At 36.8% G+C, this 23,821-nt stretch overlaps 2 protein-coding genes across 6 annotated transcripts in view; one reads left to right on the top strand and one right to left on the bottom strand.

The window, feature by feature from the left end:
- CEP57 (centrosomal protein 57) overlaps nucleotides 1–2,269 on the bottom strand; it is a 40,834-nt gene extending 38,565 nt beyond the window's left edge. For both annotated transcript variants that reach the window (XM_001497796.7, XM_005611527.4), the window contains exon 1: nucleotides 1,398–2,269. In XM_001497796.7, coding sequence (XP_001497846.3) covers nucleotides 1,398–1,442 — 45 coding nt within the window. In that variant the 5' untranslated portion in view covers nucleotides 1,443–2,269. The remainder of the gene's footprint in view (nucleotides 1–1,397) is intronic.
- Nucleotides 2,270–2,324: 55 nt separating this feature from the next.
- Nucleotides 2,325–22,986, top strand: FAM76B (family with sequence similarity 76 member B). 4 transcript variants are annotated; one of them, XM_005611521.4, is made up of 10 exons: nucleotides 2,325–2,755; nucleotides 3,568–3,632; nucleotides 4,754–4,808; nucleotides 6,192–6,347; nucleotides 8,118–8,317; nucleotides 11,547–11,594; nucleotides 11,784–11,864; nucleotides 12,524–12,656; nucleotides 15,412–15,513; nucleotides 20,312–22,986. In XM_005611521.4, exons 1-10 carry the CDS (start codon nucleotides 2,669–2,671, stop codon nucleotides 20,399–20,401), a joined length of 1,017 nt encoding a protein of 338 aa, XP_005611578.1. In that variant the 5' UTR covers nucleotides 2,325–2,668; the 3' UTR covers nucleotides 20,402–22,986. The 4 variants fall into 4 exon arrangements, with proteins under 4 accessions (XP_005611578.1, XP_001499119.3, XP_023502221.1 ...); XM_001499069.7 differs by having other exon boundaries at nucleotides 12,521–12,656; XM_023646453.2 differs by lacking the exon at nucleotides 2,325–2,755 and adding an exon at nucleotides 3,028–3,262.
- Nucleotides 22,987–23,821: the final 835 nt, after the last annotated feature.

Raw genomic sequence — 23,821 nt, 5'->3', positions numbered from 1 at the left:
AAGCCTGTTACCCTCCTCATTCTGCCGAAACCCTGAAGGTTACTTCTGGCCTCATTATCATAAATCCTGACAAAGTCACCAAAAGCTGAAACTGAGGAAAAGTGTGTCTTCCCCAAGGTGACGCTGCTGGCTTAGTGTTCCCTAAATTTTCTCCCCGTTAGCTTCTATGACATAACTTGACCCTGATATTCTCCTCTTCTCTCACTCTCCCTCTTTGTTCATGTTTTTACCTACTTTTACAATTCATCTAGCCCAACGCTACTTCCACGCTACCTCAGCTCATTCCAAATTATTTCAAGTTTCCTAAAACCACCTATTATTTAGGCACATACCCCAAAATGGCTGTGGTATCTTTTTCTCCTTCCTTTTCTGTTCTTGCCAGAAGCATTTACAATTCCTATGCCACCCAGCTAGCTCCCTTCTCCCTTCCGGGAAACTGTCTCTAGCCTACCCAAGCACTGCTAATCACTCCCGCCTAGGCTATTCCAGTATGCTACCGTTTAACAAACCATACTGTGTAATAATCTAATTACGTGTAGTTTCTCTTGGGTGCTTTGCTCCTTCCAAGCAGGGATTCTATCCTATTCATCTGAGTAATCTTAGAGCCTAAAAGCATGCCAGCCACTCAGCACCTTCGAAATGAACAGATGATGGCTCTAACTTGAGCCTCCTCACATTTATTGCCGATCTATTCCTAACGCGGCGGTTCCCAAAATGCTAAGCGTTCGATACTCCAATTCGACAATTGTTAGCGACTAAAGTGGCTAGTGGCCCTTGTGGAGGTGACAACAATATTTAAGATCAGCTCCCCCTGTCGCCTCTCGAAAAGGCACTTACACGCTGCAGTTACAGGAATCTGGGGGGGAGGTGGGCAGCGCGCGCTCTGGGTCGGATAAGCACCAAACACACTTACTGGGAGGACGGGGGCGGGGGGGGGGCGCTGCAGGCAAAGGGATCAGCATAAGCAACGACTAGGATGCACTTGAGACTGCCGACTCTCCCACAGCCACCCAGGAAACCGACGAGCGCGCCGACCTGGTCTCGGCGACTTTCCAAGACAGGCCGTTACACCCACGTGACCAAAGGAGCAATGTTTTCGCAAGCTGGCGTGTGGGTACAGTCATCCCAGCGAGCCCAGGCAATGTTCGGCAACCTGGGCTGCCAGGCCGAAAGGTGAAGGTGGTCCCGGGGCTGGAGCCGGAACAGGCCTGTTTCAATGGGAGGGAGCAGCCTCGACAGAGGAGCAGTGCACGCCAGGGTAGCACGGGGCGACCTCGGGGAACGCCGTTCCCCAGGATGGGGTGAGGCGCTGGACCAAGAGCGCTCCGCAAAGGGAGGAAAAGCAGAGAGGCGCCACGGCCGACCTGGGGCCTATTCGAACGTCAACCGCTTCTTACCGAGAACTGAGAACCAGAAGTCGTAGAGACCGACGCTGTCGCCATCTTCCTGCCTGCCCAGCAGACCTCCGCAGCCCCGGAGCGGTCCGAGTTCTCGGGCTTTTCTTCAAGATTCGAGAGTCGCCCGCCAGGGGCGACCCTAAGCTGAACCCCTGATGGAAGGGGCTAAGGGGCTGATGCCAGGGCTGGAAACCCCAGCCACACACCCCCACAGGGACACCCACGCTCCGAGCGCACACAGAAAGGGCAACACGTCCTAAAGGACGTCTTGAACAGCCAATCAAAAAAGCGGACGTCTTCCGGGAGTAGGAGAGAACCCGCCTCTTCCCTCGGTGACGTCACAAGGTAGCGCGCAGCCGAGTCTGCGGGGCGGGTCACGCTGCGGGCTACTAGATGGTTGTGAGGGGATTCTACAAAGGGGCGGGCCTTCCCGAGGAGGAAACGGGGGCGAGGGGTTGAGTTGTCTCCGGTGGCAATTGGATCGAATGACTGAAATAGGATAAAAGCGAATGCGAAGTTCAAATACTCCATCGGTTTCCTTGGACTAAACGCCGGAGAGAGCGTGAGCTTGACTCCGGGACGCCTCTCCAGGTGAAGTACTTACCTTTTGACCAATAACAAACAGAATTAGGAGGGGCTTAATGATTTGGTCCAATAGAAGTCAGGGGAAACAGAGTAGAGGCAGAAGGTAAACCTTCGCGAACATTTGCCCAATTAGGTTGGGGCGCTGTCACCCAAACCTGGGACTGGCTGTTAGAAATAGCCGCGACCGGGACCTTTGGGCGGGGCTCGTTTAAAGCGGATTTCGCGCGCTGACAGCGACGGTTTGTTATTGGTCAGCGACTTCCTCCCTTTGTGGGAGCGCCCTGCGTAGCCGGGGTTAGGGGTTGGGAGGAGCGACCGAGTGACGCAGTAGCCCCCCCAGCCAATCAGGGTTAGGGAAGGTAGCCGAGAAGGAAGCGGATCCGCTGCCGCGCAGCTAAACCGCAAAAAGCTATCCGCTTCGTCTCCCTCCGCCGCTATCGGGGCCTAAGCGGGAGCGGCTGGGACGGCGTCACTGGGTGGGCTGGGGCGGAAGTGGAGGCGGAGGGAGACGGCGTCGGTCGCAGAGCCTTGGGATCTCGCGGCGAGGCCCTGGTGGGCGCGAGGCAGGGGGAGGGGGAGGAGGAGGAGCCCGCGGCCCGGGCGGCGGCGGCGGCGGCGGCGCCGGAGTTCTCCGTAGGGCCCCGCCTCGCAGCGGGCGGCGGTGGAGGAGGAGACTGAGGAGCAGGATGGCGGCCTCGGCCCTGTACGCCTGCACCAAGTGTACCCAGCGCTATCCCTTCGAGGAGCTCTCCCAGGGCCAGCAGCTTTGCAAGGTCTGTGGGCGCTGGGCGGCGGGCGGGCGGGGTTTCCTCGGCCGTAGCCCGCGGGAGCTGGGTGCCCACTGCGCTGCAGCGCTGATCTCTTCGCCCGCGCCTTGGGGGTTTGGGAGCCCTCGCCTCCCACCCCGGACCCCTTTATCCGAGCACTTGGGCATCAGCTGGGAGGAAGACAGAATCCTGCTTTCTTCCAGGCAGCCCAGGAGGGTCCCGGTCCCCAACAACGTTCAGGGGTCTCAGGGGTGGGGCTGAGTGAGGCAGCCACCTGTCTATGCCGCAGAGACCCTGGGGTGGAGATGTTTTCATCTCGTTTTTCTGCCTGGTCTATCCTGTCCTTCCACCGGGAGGCAGGGGACGGTTTTTGCACTTTCTTGCTAGGAACCTGAAGCCGCAAAGCTGATGGCATCCTTCTTCCCTGTCCAGGAAAGCGAAGCGACTGGCTTGGGAACAGAATGCTCTATGATTTGGAGCTCCTCCCATCCCGTTAAAGCCGGGATGCTGTCTGTGAGCAACGGTGCAAAATAATAAGTAGTTTCACATTTAACCAGTCCTTGAAATCGGGCCTGACAGCTTGGTTAATTTATCTGTAGCATATCCCCCCCATCTAATAAAGACAAAGACACCTATGCCTTCCCTAAGGAATTGTGTGTAATTGGCCACTTACGTGATAAGTCACTCAATTATCTACGTTGGGGGACAGATTTATTGATGTTTTAGACGTTTGGCTAGGTTGGATAATAGTTTTCTACCAGAAAAGTGAAATTTGGGACTTTGAGATAGATACTGACTAATATATTCTCTTATTACAGGAATGTCGGATTGCACATCCTATTGTAAAATGTACTTACTGCAGATCAGAGTTTCAACAAGAGAGGTTTGTATACTGTACAGTTTTTGATTGTTAAGGGCAAAGTGTCTAAGGAATACTTGGGGGTTGTAATCTCATATTTGTATTAAAGTTTTTTAAAAAAATGATTTAGTTTCTTAAATTTTAAGTTGTAAACCTTTTATACAAGATGGGAGAGAGAATGTGGACAAAAATCTAGTGGTTATTTTACAGCTAGACTTCAGTTTACACATGAAGAAATAAAGAATGTTATTGCATGAGAAACGTACAGCCTTGCTAATGAAAAATGCAAATATAAACAGTTGCCGTTAAGCTGGGGCTGGCCCAGTGGCGTAGTGGTTAGGTTCACGCACTCTGCTTTGGTGACCTGGGGTTTACATGTTTGGATCTGGGGCGCAGACCTAGCACCACTCATTTAACCACACTGTGGTAGCATCCCACCTAAAATAGAGGAAGATTGGCATAGATGTTACCTCAGTGACAATCTTCGTCAAACAAAAAGGGAAAGATCGGCAACAGATGTTAGCTCAGGGCCAGTCTTCCTCACAAAGAATTTTTAAAAAGCCAAAACATTAGTACTGACATGGACCTGAGGAGAGATCTTTAGTGTTGCCAACTACCTTCCACGGGTAAAATCTAATAACTTGTTACCAGTGGAAGAATAGCACATGCTTTTTAACGGGGTGATTCTTGTTAGACAATCAGGGCTCATAGAAGAGAATAGCCTAAGAGAACAACAAATGGTTTCTTCATAAGGAGTATGGGCATCATATAGTGGAGAAGGCCCAGTAGAAGGTTAGGTAGGCACTGGTATGTAATGCTGTATAGAAATAGTGGCAAGTGTGAAGATTTTGGAACTAGATAGGAAACATTAGTATTTTTTGTTTTGTTTCTTTTCCCAAAAAGCATACAATAAAAATGCATAAAGATATTGGTCTTAATGAAATAGGAATAAATTTGGATAATATACAACCCTGAAAAGATCCTTATATTTGTATTTTTTAAGAAATCCTTGGTCTATATTAGAGTGAGTTTTAAGTACTACTAAAGCAAATAGTCAAAGAGAACTACTTGCTTTAGTTCAGCATTGTGCTAATTATCATGAAAGCTACCTCATTTTGATCATCTGTGTACAATTTCTTTTCCAGCAAAACTAATACAATTTGTAAGAAGTGTGCTCAAAATGTGAAGCAATTTGGCACGGTAAGGATGTCTTATATTTTCATTTCATATTGTTACGGTCAATTAATCTTTTTCACAAAGATGCACCTTTTAAAACATAAGTATTGCTCTGTTCTTAAATATTTCAACATGTCAAGTATTTCAGGAAAGAAATTTTCTATAGGCAGTCTGGGAAAATGACAACTAAAAGCAATCATGTTATGTGCATGTTTTATACCTACTGAATTTTGGTGTGAAATTTATGATTTTATTCTTTAAAGATTCAAATATAGCAAACAAACTGCTAGTGGTGGAGAACCTACTTATCCACAGAGTTTGCATAATCATACTTTTCCTGCCCTCTTCAGAACCTCCAACAGTTTTTATGTAGCAACACAGTTCAGGCATTTATTCGCAAAAGTAATGACATTATCTTAGTACTGGCGTACCTCGTTTTATTGTGCTTTGCTTAATGTGATTTGCAGGTAGTGCGTTTTTACAAGACCCTCTACCGGCAAAAAGATAATGACTCACTGAAGGCTCAGATGATGGTTAGCATATTTTAGCACTGAAGTATTGTTTTAAGTATGTACGTTTTTTCACACATAATGCTATTACACACTTAATAGACTACAGTATAGTGTATACATAACTTTTATGTACACTGGGAACAAAAAATTCTTGGGACTTGCTTTATTGTGATATTTGCTTTATCGCAGTGGTCTAGAATCAAGCCTGCTCTTACCTCCGAGGTATGCCTGTATGATTATTTTCTTAGATGTATATTACAATCATTATTGGTATATTGTAGTAATGATTAGTCAAATTGCTGGCCTTAAGGCTCTATAAAATCCTGAATTGTCTTTTGGATATCAAAGAAAATTAAGGTGTGTTTGTTATAGTTTATGTTGAATATGCTTGTGCCAATTTTTTTTAAGTTGAAAACTCACCTATAGTACATGCTCCTGGAATCATCTGTACCTGTATATGATGAAAAGTTGTTAAATGTTTTTTGAATAAATTATATAGTTATTAAGCTAACCAGAATATTAAATTAGTAAATACTGGATACATGAAACTTTTCTGTAAGTGCGTACCTTTATTTTCATTTTTTGAGACTTTTTTCACATGTAGCTTTTGTATTGTATAACATCTTATGCAGATCATAAATCATGTTTCTCATCATTATTTAACTGTTCAGTAGAATAAGAAAAGTTTCATAACTTTAGAAATAAATGTTAGTAAATGAATAGAAATATGATAAATGTCATTGAATATGATAGGGCAACACACTTGGCAGAAAAATCTTTTACCTACTAGTTTCTGTAATCCAGAAATGTGTTTGTACACTGGGTATATTTTATGAAGCTAATTTTTAATGTTTTTAAATGTCTCAATTAATGGAAATGCTTATCTGTTTTTCAGCCAAAGCCTTGTCAGTACTGTAACATAATTGCAGCATTTATTGGTACAAAGTGTCAGCGTTGCACAAATTCAGAAAAAAAATATGGCCCACCTCAGACCTGTGAACAGTGCAAACAACAGTGTGCTTTTGATCGGAAGGAGGAAGGAAGAAGAAAGGTACGTTTTATTTATCTTATGACATCTTCTGGAAATTAAATAAAACACCAAACAAGTTGGGAGTTGTTATAGTTAATACACTGCTGAGACTTGATGGATTCTTTGGGTCCTCAAAAGGAGGTAGGTAGATGAAAATTTAGGAATAGTGCACCATATGTAGATTCATGTTGATCAGTTGAGATTACTGTGCTTCAAAAAATATTCTCTGATGGCTATTTAGTAGTATTTGGTTATCCAACATTTGGTTCAGGAGAATTACTAACTGCTTTTAAATCCTTTCATCTACTTACCCTTTTGCTGGTTACTTGAAGTTGCTGGTGTAAAAAAAATACCTGATGTCGCATTAACATGAATAATTCAAAGTTACTCTTAGGCCTTTGATTTGGGGCTCACATTTAAACCATTGTTTGTTTTTCTCTACCTACAGTGACTTAAAAAGTATGTGTATACATATGACGTTCTTCTGATTAGCATTCACACAGGCCTCCTATTGTCTGTCAGTCTCAGTTGATTTGGAGGATGACTGTCTCTTCAAGGGGCTGCCTCGGGTCACCCCACAGCAATATATGTACCCTAGTTGTAAGACATGTCCCTCCAGCGCTTCTTGTGTAAAAAATAAAAACTTAATTTTATTTGCATAGGTTTAGTCTTGATTTTGAAAGGAAGTTTCTTTTCCTCCCCCTTGGCAAATGTACGCTTGATTCTCCTTATTCGTGGTAGTTAATTTCTATAAAGTTACTGCAACCACTGAATTGGCGAATACTGAACTATTGCTCCTAAGGGCAATAGAGAATTGGATTCCTGCTTCTGGTCACAGCATGGTGATGAGTTGATCAATACATAATCCTGTTTTGTGTATGTTTCTGTTTAAAAACACCTTAATATATATTGTTGATTGATTAGACTGAACTCATGGCACACAGCACTATGACAATGCCTGAACACAGCTTAGGTTAGGTGTTAGGTTAACACGTGTGTTCTTTACATAAGGTACGTCGCAGCCTTCTTGCATTTAGGAACACTATACATCACTTTAGACTACACTTGGGGACCGTTTTAAACAGTGAAATCACCAATAAAAAGCACAAAATGCAAAAAACATGGCACTAACTAGACCATGAAAAGGACACTTGTTTACACTGTAAGAGCTGAAAGAAGAAAGCAGCAGAGCGTCACCTTGTTCCACCTTAGCTGGGAACATTTGCTGTCTGGCTACACAAATTTTTTGCTGCTCTGTGCCTATGCTTGAATGACCACAAAAGCGCTGTAAGTTGATTTCAGGGTTATGGATAAATTTTAGCAAGTAGGTGGTGAATTTGCAAATATGAGACCTGCAAATAATGAGAATCTACTGTATGTGTCGTTCATTCTCTCCTTTTTTTGTATAAATTAACAGTTTTTACTGTAGTGGGAACTGTCAGTTTAATAATCATATAGTGATTTAAGAATTCAGGCTAGTGTTTAGATAGTATTTCTTTGAAGTATATTATGAGTTTATGCTTATTTTCCAATAATAAAGGTCTTTCTCTCCAAATTAAAAAATTCCTCAGAAGCAATGGAAGTCCATGTATCATCCTCACCATTTTTATGATTCTCCAAACAAGCATTTTCCCAAGTTTTCGGAAAATCTAATTTTACTTCCATTTTGCAACAATCTGTGTGTGCATGTGTGAAATAAAGCTAGAGGTTGAGCAGTTTATCTTACCTGGTTTCACTTACAGCCAGTTTACAGGTGCGTTTAATCTAATACAGATATTTTTCTTAAAAAAGGTTGATGGAAAGTTGTTGTGCTGGCTCTGTACTTTATCATACAAGAGAGTTTTGCAGAAGACAAAAGAACAAAGGAAGAGCCTGGGATCTTCACATTCAAATTCATCTTCTTCATCTCTTACTGAGAAAGACCAGCATCATTCAAAACATCATCACCATCATCATCATCATCACCATCGTCACAGCAGTAGCCATCACAAGTAAGTACTTGAAATCATGTTTTCTAAAATCTTCCTTGGCATTTTAATGCTGTGTGTTGGCATTTAACATTTTGCGTATACTAGCTTTGTGCCAGTCTAGTTTCCATTGTACATGGTAAGCTTTTTGGGTGCCTAGGGCTGTTTTCCCACTTTATTCCATATATAAAATTACCTGCATGGATTGTGTTTAGCTGCTTACTGTAAGGGTAAAGATAAGACATTTAGGGAATTACTATATAAAATTATGATCATACCGTAAGTCAAAATACAAGTACATCAGAGTTAATACTTGATTTACGTTATCAAAAGCCTCAGTATTCCTTTTTTGTTTAATTGTTAGGATTTTACTTGTAAAAATTATATTTACCTCAGTTATCATTAATTTGTTTTAGTTAAAACATTTAAACCAGTGACTAGGAAATATATGTTCTTCATTTTTGGAGAACAGATTTTAACACTATCATTTGTGACCATGATAAAAGCATTCTAAATCTTGAAGATTCCCAAAGTGTGAGAAATAATTTTTTTAACTAGTTTGTTGTTTTTTAAAAAACATGTAGGCAGAATTCTATTCAAATATAAACAACTAGTTTATTTTTAAAGTGCTTTGATGGGGAAGTTATTCATTAGTGGTATCTTAACCCTTTATGTGTGTAGTATGAGAGTTTTTTTTTAGTGTAGTTGTAGTCTTCATGGAAAAATCAAGAATATTAAAACAAACACAAATTAAAATGGAGAAAACAGGGACATGATGATGTACCGATTTTCAGAAGAATTCGTTATTTTTTCTCAAATTTCTCTGAGTCTTTAAAGTTCTAGATAGATAAAACACTTTGATTTACAAAAAACTGACGCCTACCATGTTTAGGAATACATAATGATATTTTTGGAATATAATATAGTTCTTTCTAATTAAGAAGATTTGATTCTAAATTATAGGCAAGCACATATTAGATTATGAGGCTTTATTGAGGCACTGATGTTTCCTTCAGTAGCAATTTTTCTACTTGCCTTATGGTGTTGTACTGCTTCCTCTCTATAACGGTGGTAGACGGCCTAGTGACTTCTAATCTGGCTATTTTGAAGAAATCTTGTGGTTTTTATATCAGAGTATCCCAAGGAGCAAAAGAACATAAATCTTCCTTGTTTTTGCTTCTTGCTTTAAGAAAAAATATGATAAAATAACTGCCATAATGGTATCTCTCAGACTTACTCCTAAGACTCAGCTAAAATGTCCCTTTCTTCTGTCCTTTACAGATAAATTTGTCTTAGTATGATGTCAAAGGGCACACTCAGAGTATGTTTATAAAGTGAAATTTTGTGACTAACTTAATCTTTTGAAAGACAGGTTTCAAAAGTAAAGCGAAAGAGAATTGTATTGACCTTTAGTTTTTTTTTCTTTTCATTATTTAAGAAATAGAAATGCTATTTTGTATTTGATGGATATAGACCATTTGATGAGTAGGCAGTTGGTGTAGTCCTATCCCAAGTTCAGTTTATCAGAACGATTATGAGGAGCATACATATTGTGATATACAGTGATGGAGTGAGGGAGAGGAGGGAAGAAATTCAGGTCCATCTGGATCCAGGAATGGCCCACCTCAGAAAACAAAGATGAGAATTCCAAGCATATTTGTTAAATTATTACTACTGTGATTGTTCTCCCTTTGACATATGGATAGTGCTGTTAATTTATGTGTGATTATATGGCTTGCTAATGCTTATAATGAAATTTGTGAAAGAAAGAAAATGGCGACTGAATTCCATAGTAGAGTTGCCGTTCCTTGCCGCAAGTAAAAAAAAGAACTCAGGTTCATACAATTACAGAATGATTTCCCCAACTTGGTATTTATTTACACATGATTCTTACAACATGGTCTATTTTTCACTTTTGCTTAAAAAATTTCTACAGCTAAAACAATAGTAAATTTTATACACACACATCTGTACATAATTTTTATTTATTGTGTGTATTTAGCACTGTACTAAGTGCTTTTATATACATAACTTGTTTTATCCCCATCTCCCTATAAGATATGTATTAAACCTATTTCATAGATGAGGGAACTGAGGCTCAGGGATTTTAAGTAATGAGCAAAAGGTCACACAGCTCAGATCTTCTAACATCTCTTGTAGTGTGCAAATACATGGTGTCTGGTACATAGGAGATGCTCTATACATCTTGAGTCAGTAAACTAGGGGTTAATGAAGGATTGGCTAACCTGCAAGTACAGGAGAAAAGTATGTAGGATTCATACTGAATTATAAAGTGGTTATTAGTATTATGGCATAATGGAAAAAAAGTACTATTGTATTAATTATGAATAAAAGTAAAATCAGTTGTGAATATGAAATTTCCCAATATTTTCAGCATGACTTCTCTAGAGTACTGACTAAAGAAAGATTGAGACTTTTGAGAGGGTCCTTAGGAAAACTAGGAAAGAAACAGAGAAATTAAGATATTTCCTGAGCCAGCCCTGATGACCTAGTGGTTAAGGTTTGGTGCGCTCTACTTTGGTCGCCTGGGTTCAGTTCCCAGGTGTGGAACCATACTACTTGTCTGTCAGTAACCATGCTGTGGCGGTTGCTCACATAGAAGAACCAAAAAAACTACCAACTATACACAGCTATGTTCTGGGGCTTTGGCAGTGGGGCAGGAGGGGATTGGAAGAAAAAAGGAGGTAGATTGGTGACACATGTTAGCTTAGGGTGAATCTTCCCCTGCAAAAAACAAAAAAAAGAAAAATTTGGTTCAACTTGATGTACTATTCTGAGCAACTTGAGTTACTCCAAAGGAAGACTCTCCATGTAGGATTATGAGGCTTTAACTTTAAAGATATTACATCTTCTGTCTGAAATAGTAAGGGCAGCCTAAGTATGGTGATTCTCAGACTTTATAATTATAGAACCCTGTTGTGACTTTCATGGTCATATACCCTAATCCTTCGTATGATGTTCAACTGAATTGTAGGAGTCCTGATTAAAAAGAAAATTCAGTTTCTGTCATCATACCTTTCTTAAAGAACTTAAGATGGCTGGTAGTCATTTGATTAGAATTTATCTCATTAGAATGTGATTTATTCAATATATATTAGTCTGAAAACTTAATTGAATATGCCTTTCTCTGGACAAAAGATTATAAACATAATTTGATTCCATTGGGAAGAATGTTGTTAAATGTAGATGTATTAAATGTGTGGTTACTAGATGTCATTTATATATTTTTCAGAATCAGCAATCTAAGTCCAGAACAAGAGCAGGGACTGTGGAAACAGAGGTAAATATGTTAACATATTTTTTGAGATGTGTTGAAATAGAATTTTTAAAATGAGACATCTATTTAACTTTGTTACTTAGGCTTTTAAAATATCAATGATATTCGATAATATTTTAGGGGAAGAAGAACTTATCACTTGATGCCTCTGCCCTTTTTACTCTAATTATTCTTATTAATGTTTGGTTTCAGCCATAAATCCTCTGCAGCAATTCAGAATGAAACTCCAAAGAAAAAGCCCAAATTGGAATCTAAGCCATCTAATGGAGATAGGTAAAAATGAATTCCTTTAGTGCTGTGAAATTTCAACTTAGTTGAACAGTTATGGCCGATTGCCAGTTATTACTAGGTAAAAGAATAGAAAATCTTCTACATTGACTTCTTTGAGTCACCTAGAAGAGTAAACATAATCAGTTAAACATTTTTAACTTAATTTTGGTGATAAGAAAGTGGCACTGAACTATGTTGTTCTATTTGGGGAATAAATTTGGGTTTTGAAAAAAGGAAAACAAATCTGAATAGAGAACATTCTCTTTATCTTAATTATTCTTCAATGAAACACAAATCTAATTGTGATATTTTAAATTGACCTGCTTGGAAAATGTTTTTAGATTTAAAGTATTATGAGCGTGACTTTGTTTTAGTTCATTAGCCAAAAGTTTGCTGATGTTACTGTACAAATTGGCTGCCTATTGCTTTACACTAGAAGTATTGACCCCCTAAAAGCTAATACTGAATTATATTTCTGCAGGTGTATGTAATGTGTGCCATTAGTAAGGTAATTTGCCAGTTGCATCCATTTCTGTCAGGTACATATTTTTTTGCATTAGCCTTAAGGATGTTTGTGGAATTGTCTAATTTATGCAATTTGAACACCTGCTAATTTTCCTTCTACTTCATTTAACTGTATTTTATTTTTTTCTTTTTAGTAGCTCTATAAATCAGTCAGCAGATAGTGGGGGAACAGACAATTTTGTCCTTATAAGTCAACTGAAAGAAGAGGTGATGTCACTTAAACGTCTCTTACAGCAGAGAGACCAGACCATTTTAGAAAAAGATAAAAAGGTAAGAACATGTTGTACTGAAACCTGGTAAGATTTACATCTTGACTCTTGCTTGATAATTGCAAATTTTATTGGAATTCCTTTAATAATTTGGTAATGTTTGTTGTGCATGATTCTTGTAAGACTTACAAAAGCCCAAACAAACCTAAGCCATCTAATGAAGGTAGGTAGAAATGGGCTTTGAGAATTTCAGTTCTGAGAATTGAGAGCTAATTAGAATTCTAATAATTTCTGAACGTTAGTTTTCAGTAAGCTTGTAATTTAAAAATAGGTCTGTCTTAATTTGAAAATGAAATGTAAATGGAATATTATATGAATTCTTATGATTTAAGAAAGTAATTGAATATAGTCTTTGATATACCAGTCATGTATGTATTTTAATCCAGATCTAATAACTGGTGAAAAGTAGTGCTATGGAAATTCTCTGTGTGGTAGTCAGTGGTTTAACAATAGGTGTCTAAGATCGTTTTGTAGGAGGTAAGTGTATTGGAACTTGGTTTGTCAGTTAGATCAAAGGGAATGTCAAATATATTGTCTGTTTAGTGAAAAGTTCTGACACTTTCTCTGTGAACTTGAGGAGAATCTTTCACTTCTTTGGGACTTAGTTTTCTCATTTTAAAAATGAGAGTATTGATACCATCTCATGGGATGGTTGTTTTGATTAAATGAAAATATAAATTACTTGCTACAGCTTTTGGCATGTGTAAGTGCTTATGACTGATCATTACTGATGTTTGATTATCTTTGAGGGCAGAACCTACTTTGTACTTGTTTTACGGTCCTAGACTATCTAGTTTGACCTATTTCAAACTTCTTATCCATAGGAAAACATGAAAGACATTCTTTTTAAAATGATGAACAAGACATGGTTACAAATAGGTATATGAATTATCTATCCCTGAGTATACATAGTAGTGCTTGAGTCTGAGCTGGCTTTCACCCCTGGCATTCAACAACTTTCATGTTACATTTTCCCACACCTTGTTGGTTAGTGGATTTAAATTAATTTGAAAATATTTGTATCTTAATTTAAGCAAATTCAGTATATGAAATTTAGGATTGATGTAACATAAACATAGGATAGTTATGAGTGTCTTTTTTTAATGGTTCTTTTTGATTAACAGCAGGATTTTTTAACTAATGAGCTTTTATGGAAATTTGTTTTAAGCACAAAATTTTAGAGACATTTCTGTTGCACAAAGACAGGAAGATCTGTATTAACCTAGATAAAAATTGAATAAAATGTTGTTTACTGTAAAGTAGCAATGATTCCAAAAACAAGTAGTGATGAATTATAGAATTTTGACTTTCTTAGATTTTTTTTTTCTTTTCATAGCATGACTATTCTATATTAGTGTAGTCAGTTGAAAGTTTTCTGCTCTTGTTAGTGTTCCTTTTTTTTAGAAGAAACACTAATAGGGATGGCAATTAGCAGTGTTATGAGAAATATAATATAAGCCTGAAATAGCTACATATTTGCAGTTTTTTCTTATCATGTAAATCTAAGGCAGCCCAAGTTATTTTCTTAAATTTCTTTCACTTTACTCAGTGACTTCTAGAGCCAGCCACGTACTAGATCATGATATAAAGATGAATAAATAAATAAAAGACAGGATCCTTATCTTCCAGAAATTCTTAGTCTGGAGGCAACTTACAGGGTAGTGACAAGAATAATTATCTTAGCTGATCTGATGTGAATTGGCATTTCAGAACAGGAATTCCTTTGTAATATAGAAAACAGAGAGAGAATTCACTTAGTCTTTCAATTTGACAAAAGCGCAAGGGCTTTTATTCAGAAAATAAGAATATAGGACACCATGATTTCCTTTCTCTGTTTTTGCTGTTGTACATCTTTTAGTTTACAAGTTACTGGGTAATTACCAAAAAATAACATACAAACCTTTAAAGTTTACATAATGAAAGCCATTTAAAAATAATCAGAAGTTTTCTTTTGCATGGTTCTGATTATGAAATTATATGCTAACTTATTTTTTAGTTTGAAGTCATGAAATTTTGTATTTTTGTGTCATTGATACTGATGAAAAAAATTATCATGTAGCCTTCTTTGCTTTCTCAAACCTCTGACTTTTTTTTTTTCGTCTGTCTAAATTAGCCCAAATTTTAAAGTAACCCCCTTTCCTTTCTCATTCCATATTAGTTGTATTTCTATACTTTGTTCTTTGTTTTTACTTCAAATCTTAGGTGGTATTGGATACCTAATTCTGGGCATAAATTTAAAAATGAAAGCAATGTAGCTCTTGGTTGATAATTTCTCTTTGTACTTCCCTAGTGTGAAAGCTTTTTCTTTTATCACTGAAAGATTATTTTAACCTGAAACCAGTTTTAATATTCACCTTGTTTATACATAATGTGAAGTACATCTTAATTGAAGCATTTTCTAAGGTATTAGCCAGTAAGCTTTCCTGTTGGCATACAAGTTGCCAAACTCTGTTCAGTGAAGCCACCTTTAGGTAGATCCAGCCAGACTCGTCAAAGAAAGGCAACTTCTCAAAAGTTTTACTGATGGTTCAATGTTATCTTAACATTAAAATTATAGTATAGTAGATAGAATTCATTATTTCAGAAAACAGAAATTCTATCTTTAAGTTATAAAACTCAGGAAACCGCTAACATCTTTCACTTTTATAACAAGTTCTGAGTTTATTGTGAAGAATATTTAAAGTGATGTGTTTGTGTATGTGCATATATATATAAACACATATACACATATATATGTATTTTCTTAAATTTCTCAGTTAACTGAACTAAAGGCAGACTTTCAGTACCAAGAGTCAAACCTGAGAACAAAGATGAACAGTATGGAGAAAGCTCACAAAGAAACTGTGGAACAACTTCAGGTAAATGACAATATTTATGTAAATTGTTAGGCAAGGAGAGCTGAACTTGGTTAATAGTATTCATTGTATTAGACTGGTATTGGTATCCCTGTTTTATGCATATTTGGTGCATTTTCAGGTTTGATTTTGACTTTATAATTGTTTTTTTATCCTGTTCCCGTTAAAAGTTATTGCTTGCAATCACTTGATAGGAGATTCAGTATATTAATTCTGAAAACTTTTGCCTAAACTTCAGATAGGGTTTTCAGAGGGGCCTATTACTGGAATATGTTCAATTGATCATCAGATGAAAAGCAAAAAATTAAAAATTCGATTCATGAAACTAGGGTGAAAATAAGCTCTTGAGTACATTGTACAATTAATCTTCCTCTTTCCTCCCAAATAATGGGAAGGGAGGTGAGTGTACAAAACCAATTCTCAGGGACCTCAAGTGGAGAAAATTTATACTTCAAGCAGTGATGCAAGGCAAAAGAGAGCTTTAAGCTTGGTACTGTGATTTTCAGGGTGTCAAATAGAGTTCTGCTGTGTGCCACAACAGGGAGCCTCCAGTGATCTAGGTCATCCGCTGAGTACTGCGAAATGTACTCAGTAGGGTTTCAGTATACAGGAAAGTGAATGGTGAAACCAAGGGTCATCACAGTGACACAGAGAGGAGTATCTGATATCTAGCATGCAGAGATGGAGAGCATCCAGAGGGGTACAGATTAGTCCCTTACTCAAGCCTTTTCTCACCTAGGTTTTATAAACTTAGAAATCAGTCCGCGCTAAATTGATTACACTTTCTATTGATTTATGCATTCTGACGTTTGTAGAATCAATCTTTAGGTAATGAGATTTTTTAAAGTTCAGAAGTTTTAAGTCTTAGAATCACAGAAGGTGCCAGCATATAGACTTGAGACTCTTGACGGAGAGTTTAGCTTGGGAAGCAAGGAATAATACTGCCCTGTTGTTATTGTTTTTTTTTTTTAACATTGTAACACCAAGGGATATTTTCTATTCCTATCTTTTGTTTTTTGTATTCTTCATACTTCGTTGAAGATAGCTTAAATTGAGTAAAATTGTAAAGTGGATTTAGGAACCTGTTGAAATTCTAGGTATTGGTTAGCTAGGCTTAATGCTAATCTTATTATTACAGAGAATTTTGAAGAGAAACCTTGTATAGAACCTGGCACATAGCAGGTATTCAAATAATGTGTTGAATGAATGGTGACTGACTGATGGAAATGCCCATCTGCCCTCTCTCCTGAGAGATTGCCCACATCATATATTGGGCTTCTTGTACCTTACTGTTTATCATCTACCAGCAAGTATTAGTTTTGTGACGTTCTTATTTTCCTCATTCAGTTATTAATGCTGAGTGATTACCTGGGAACAAAATCTTCTGTATGAGGATCTCTGATTTAATGTGTTGTAACCAAATCTCTGGAGTAAATCCAGAATGAGGTAACAGAAGAACTGTGAGCAGTACTTAAAGATGACAAAACTTAGTACTCCTCACTGTTCAAGAGAGCATTTTGTTGTTTTATTTTGTAGCTCTAAGACGGGGAACCTCTCTGACGTCTTAGCTTGATTGGTATCTTAAGTGTACCTCCTCTTGGTTGGTAGCTGAAGTTTCATATAATAGGATAGTAACTAATATTTGTATAGAAGTATGACATTTTCAACACGATATTACACAGGCTGTCTTATTTGCTCCTTACAATAACTTTGAGTTATGTGGTATTCCCATTTTACAGATGAAACTGTGCTTACATAATTAATCAGAAGTGACATAGAAACCTGCATCTTCTGACTCAGATTTAACTATGCTTTCCTCCTGTTCTACACTGCCTCCCACCACCTCAGCTTACTCAGGTTTTTTATTTCATCCTTGTTATCAGACCACTTCCCTGTATCTTTTGTGTTATTGCTGGAGACATTCCGTCACAGTTAAGTACCCTGTTTTAACCCCACTCCCTTTAGCAACCATGTGCTAGTAGAGTTCTCTACCTAGATGAATAAACATAGTTAACTGTTTTTCTTTTTGTGATAAGAAGAAACTGAACCCTGTAGCAGAAAATTTACCTTGCTCTAATAGTTCTCAAACATTTTAAACTGTCAAACCTGGGAAATAAGCACTGAGCATCAGAAGAAAAAATTGTGCAAAATACCCCCCCAGGAAACCCCAAAACAACCCTAATTATCTAAAATGTCAAGAATACCAAATGAAAAATCTACCTTTTGTTTAGGAGATAAGTTGATAAAAGGGGAAAGAGAACTAACATTTGAGTGCCTACTGTGTAGCAGCCACTGTGTTTTGTATCAGTTTATCAGGCTGTGTTTTATATAGTTTATTAGTTCTCTCAACTGTTAAAATGGGTGGTGAAGTTTCTGTTTTACATATGAGAAAATAGACTCCAGCTTACATAACAGATAAGTGGCAGAGCCAGGATTCAAAGTAGGATCTGTGTGATTCTTAATCCAGATATTCTTTCCTTTAGGCCAGTATTTCTAGACATTTTTAACTTAACTTGCCTAAGAGTTTTTAATTTAATTGATTCTTGCAGGGTGGATAATAAAGAAGTAATATTAGGATAAAAAAATTTTAACTTGTATATATTTAAATGTTACATTTAAAATATATTTTTAATTGATCTAAATTAGAATAAGACAAATTTGGACTCATGTCCAGTTAACAACTGTTGCATTGTTTATTTTTTCTTAATGACTTTTCCCTCACATAAGTTATCAGCAAATAAAGTTATTAGTGATGTGGTTAGGAGACTGAAATAGAAATGCAGATGAAAAATTAGCTGCTAAAGAATTAAGAGGAAAAACTGCTTTCAGTACCTAATACTTGAATTCTTATATTTCATACTTAGAATATGAAAATTATAAACTCATTTCTTAATGATGATTGAGAAAAGGTAACTTGAAGATTAAGGTTTTAGTGGTTTGGTGTGCCAGTATAAACGCTTTTGTATAAATGTAACATACAGGTCTGATGGAGATCTCTGAGGCAAATTTGCAGACTTAACCTTTCTTGATACCCTTCATCAATTTGTATTTTAAAATTTGTTTCTTGAAATTCCTCTTTTAGCCAGTGAGTCTGTTATAGTTAGAAACTAAATAATAAGTAGCTAACAATGAAAAGAAAAACAATTTAAAACTAGAACATCGACTAGGACAGCTCAGCTGAGTAATAAATCAGTTGATCATGAGTGTGCTTACCTGACTTTCGCTAACTGCCAGGCATTCTCATTGATTTCTTCTGAGTTTCTCAAACCATTTAGTTTTGAAGAGAAAATAAAAGTCCTTTAAAATTCTTGATGGTTTTCTAAATTTGAAATTGAAATTTAAACTCTTAATTACCGCCGTAATTATTTAATAACCGTTGAATAGAAAAACGCTGTTAATCATGCAGTTGAACATAAAGTGATTTGATTTGCAAATATAAGACAGCTCTAAGAACATTTGCATTTTGGAGGTCATAGGTATTAATTAGGGGGAGTTGGATTGGACAAGGGTCTGGGAGTGGAAGAACAAAGCCTGGAAGAGGTTTCTATTTCATGGAACTGCTTTAAGAGAATATACAGAGGAGGCAGGCTGTTATCTTGCCATACAAAGGCTAAAGAGTAGAAGATGAAGCACTGAGGTTAAAAAAAGTCTGTAGATAAAAATCTTAAGACCTGTGAAGGAAAATGGTTTACATTTGGTGGTTTACAGAGGATGTCTGTTAAAATTTTGTTTTTAGAGCAGTGCTCAGATTCCAAACTCTTGTCAATGCTCTCCCCATTTTGGCTCAAAAGTGCCAAAGTGTTTGATCATTAATGTGTTTGTATACATGAAAAGTTCTTATTATCTATGTTTGCACAGTTAAGAGATTGCATAGGGAGACAAAGGTGGTCAAAATGTGAAAATATTCACTGAAAGTCCCTGTTTATACATTCCTTCTCAACAAACACTAGTGATTGTCATAGTGCATTGGCTCAAGGACACTGTCTTTGTCAATGGTGGATGGAACATTTCAGTGAGTCCAAAATCAGCTCAGATTGATAGCAAAGTGAAATTTTGAATCTTTGAAAATAAATTTCAAGCTTTCATGAAACTGAAAAGAGTGATGATGTGTAACTGCTCAATTTACATCAAAGCCAGTACCGAATGACTGTTTTGGTAATTAAAGGAACAAAAGTAAGATCAGAAAGGGTGGTTCTGATGGGTGCGTCAAAAAAAAAAACATCATTTGAGTATCATTAAGAGAGCTCCTTTGGCAAAGTGATAAAGTGAATATTTTTGCAAAAAGGACCTCTTATGCTTGTTCTATAAATACATAGACATCAAATGCAAGACTTTGTACAGATTGTTGGAAATATCCTCCCAAACCATCACTTGAGTCATTTGATCTTATTAATTATAAAATAAAACCTATTTTCATAAAATAAAACTTCCTGATGAAAAGTTTTCATTTCATGTTTTTAAGATAAAGAGCCAAACTTTCCCGTTTTGAAATTTTCATTCTCTTTTAAGTAGATTCATTTTAAGTTGCTTCTTTTGTAATTGATTATATCTTTGGACAACAATTATGTTAATATTGACATTTACAAAGGGGGCTGATAAACCAATCTAGAATTTTCCTTCTTATGTATCCAACGTTAAAGAGATGAACCTAAGTATACCAATTCTTTCATTTATTCTGTTAGTGTTTCAATGAAATCTTGTTCTGTAAGTGAAAAGAACAGCATTAAATAAGTAATATTCTTCAGCATGACTTAATAATATTTCAAACATTTTTAATGTTAAATGTTTTTGTCTCCCACAGGCCAAAAACAGAGAACTACTCAAACAGGTTGCAGCATTGTCAAAGGGTAAAAAGTTTGACAAAAGTGGAAGCATACTAACGTCCCCTTGAAAAAGTAGTTATTCATGTAGTGTTTCTGCTGAAAATGTACATTTGAGAAAAGTTGTGTGAAGCCCTTACATTCTGTGTAGTGGAAAACTATTTTTGCACACCAAATGAGTTGGCGTGTTTCCTATTCACTTTTGTAACTGATATACAGCATTTTTTTAAGTTGTAAAACATTCAAATAAGACTTCAACTGGTTTGAAGTAACTTTTTAATTTTGATATCCAGGAACTTTTTTGCCAGCAATAGTATTAAACAGTTGTAAAGGAGTGCATGAGTCGTGCTCTTTATAAAATGCAACATGCAATAATAGAGTAGGTATGGTTTTATGAAATCAGAGCAGCAGGGTTTGGGGTTTGTTTTGTTTTTTGTTTTCCACTATGCTAATTTCAGAATTAACTTCAGATTAACAGTTTTCAATTTAGAAATATGAAAACTTTTAAACAAGGAAAATGGTGAACACTGGTTTTTTGGTAATTGTGTTTTTACTTTGCATCAACATGAATTTAGAGAATCATGGTGCTTTTGTTAAATGAACTTCAGAGTATATGTAAATATGTTTTTAAAAAAGTTACATCATTAACATTAGTAAACTAGTATTTCGTTATTGGTATAGGAATTAATGTTTATTGTACAGTATCCAAGGTAAAGTGTTTTGTTTTGTAAAAACTACTGTAGATTTTTACTTACAAGTGCCTTTTTGCCACCTAATGTTTTTATTTATAGGAATGCAGATCTTTTGTACATACAGTTTGTTTTAAAATCATGTTTAATAAATGTTTGTATATAAATGTATATGTACAGAAGCCTATTTCAAAAGGAAATCAGAGTTGCTAGTAAAATGTTTGCGGTTGCATTAAGAACTGATAATGCAATAGACTTTAGATGATTTTTTGGTTTGTTTCTCTGTGGTGTGGGAAGCTGTTGGTCATTGAATCATTGAATTATGTCAAAATACTTCCCCAAAGATTTAATTCTAAATCACTTCTGATAGAGTAATTTTATTTTTTATGTCATATGGCTTCATGTTCATATTTTGTGAGTTACATGTTTTGCTTTATTTTTCTTTTATAAAAATTTAAAATTTATAATTTTTCTGCAGTGATCCATATATCTGCTTTCCCTATAATATGTGGTTATCTAAGTTAATATTTATGTACACCATACTTAATTTGTAAGTTTAAAGCAAATCTGGAAAAAATTAAATAACTTTTAAATCAATCTGTGATTATCTTTGAATAGATTGGAATCTACTGTAAGATTCAGGCACTATTTATAAGAAAATTATATCAGAGTCTTTAAAATTGTCTATAAAAGGTTAGGATAGGGTGGGATAGGTTATGTGAAGTTATTGTCTAATTATATTCTGATCTAGTGGTTTTCAGCCTGTAATGGAATTCATCTCCTACTTAATAAATGCCAGTTCAGACTTTTATTTCAATTTTAAAGCTTCAGACATTGCTAGATGTACTGTATAGAGTGGAAGAGTTCCTTCTCATAGGAGTTTATGGGAAAGGATAAATTTCTTTCAAGTAAACTGTTAATAAATTTATCATTTTCAAGATTTTGTTTTTAAACAAGCATTGATTATGAATGTCATATCAAAGATTGTCTTTCCTCAGAACACAGGATGATTGTAATAATTGTTTTTAATGTGACTCATGCTTTGTTAGCTTATTCCTGCAGTTATTCATTATTATAAAGTGATATCAATAATTCTTTGTCCAGTTTGAAAACATAATCTAGGGTAATTTTCAAGTGATAACAAACAGTAGAATCTGTCAGACTTGGAAAAATTAAACCAGTTTATTTTTATGAGATCTTCATGCAATCTTCCTAAATTTAGTACTCTCAGCAATGATAGATAATGCCTTCTTAACACAGATTTTAATGTTTGCAGGATTTGCTAAATTCATAAGATAGTCATTACCTTTCTTTAAAATTTGTAACGTTTTATATTCTGGTTTCATAGCCATTTGTCAATCCACAGTGGTCATTTTTGTTTTAAAATAAATTATGTAATAGTTCTTATACCATGTTGGAGCTGCTACACAAGAAAGGTGCCGCCCTCCCCCTTTGTTAGGTAACAGATTAAAAATTGAAACTCAGTCTAAATACTTAAGCTTTGTCAATTCCAAGGCTGAAATCTTTTAGGGGCTTCACGGTATTTAGTCCTAATTAAGTACCCTCTCTTTATTTTATAACTTAATTCTTTTGCAATTGTATAAACTAGTAATGGAGTCGCAGTCCTGGATCTGTAGTGTATTGACATAAATTGCTGATATTCTTTAAATGTGGACCTGTAAGGAGATACTATGGTGTGCCGTATTGTGCTTTTTAGCCTGTTTTCAGCTATTAATTAGCATTACCAGTGAGGGTCATTTTGGCTCAAGTTATTTATGTATTAATAGCTTGTGAATATTGCAGTCCTTTTTAGATTGTATTGGTCTAAATATGCATTCTGCGGTGAACCTGTTAAACCGTTCACATGTATAGACTATTGAAATACTGTACTTGTACACATCTGACTGTTGACATTTTGTACTTTTTTCTAAATCCAATATTTCACAATAAAAACTTGTCAAAAGCTTTGTGTTAGTTTCGTATTGCTGCTATAACAAATTACCACAGCCTTGGTGGCTTAAAACAGCACAGATTAATTCTCTTATGGCTCTGGAGGCCAGAAGTCCAAAATCGGTTTCCCTGGGCTAAGGTCAAGTAGGTGTTGGCAGGGCTGGTTCCTTTTGGAGGCTCTGGGAGAGAATAATTTCCTTGCCTTTTCTACCTTTTGGAGCGACATTCTTTGCAATCTGTGGCTCTTTGCCCCTTCTTCTATCTTCAAAGCCAGAAGTGTAACATCTTCAAGTCTCTATCTCTGTCGTAATAAAGTCTCTCTCTTTGGTGGTTGTATCTCCCTCTGCTCCCTCATTGGGCTTCACCCGGATGAGCGGGGTAGTATCCTCACAAATCCTTAGTCACATCCGCACCCTCCCCGTTGGCCTATGAGGTAACATCCCCGAGCTCCGGGGATTCGGCCCGGGACATCTCGGGAGACCATTATTGAGCCTACTCTGAGCTTCATCTGCATTTTCCCAGTCTGAGGCCCTAAAATACAGATTCGAGAGAATCGGCTCAGGCCCAGCAGAAACTTTATTTTCCTATACATTTATTCTAACTGCTTAGAATAGTTATTTTCCTGAGGAAAAAACTTTATTCTGCTATTTCAAAGCAATGATAAATCAAGCTATATATATAATTTTTACAAACTTTGGAACGTGGCTATGACTAGAACCATGCTAGGTTGTGTCATAGGATAAAAGTTGAAGAGGCGATTATGTATAGTCTAGTTGGGGAGACAATGTACGTGAAAACTCTAGAATTTAACTTTGGTGTTATAAATTGCATTACAAAGCTAATAGCCTTTAG

This window comes from Equus caballus, chromosome 7 (genome assembly GCF_041296265.1).
Source record: "Equus caballus isolate H_3958 breed thoroughbred chromosome 7, TB-T2T, whole genome shotgun sequence".
In the NCBI taxonomy this organism is placed as follows: domain Eukaryota; kingdom Metazoa; phylum Chordata; class Mammalia; order Perissodactyla; family Equidae; genus Equus; species Equus caballus.
Note: the sequence above shows the minus strand (reverse complement) of the source record. Positions and strands in the feature narration are given on the sequence as shown.

Bases quoted from the DNA above. Each gene is read 5' to 3' on its own strand.
- FAM76B (XM_023646452.2), top strand. From the start codon at position 3,158: ATGGCATCCTTCTTCCCTGTCCAGGAAAGCGAAGCGACTGGCTTGGGA. The intron at 8,318-11,546 runs GTAAGTACTTGA...TATATTTTTCAG, and splicing joins CACAGCAGTAGCCATCACAA to AATCAGCAATCTAAGTCCAG. The intron at 12,657-15,411 runs GTAAGAACATGT...TAAATTTCTCAG, and splicing joins TTTTAGAAAAAGATAAAAAG to TTAACTGAACTAAAGGCAGA.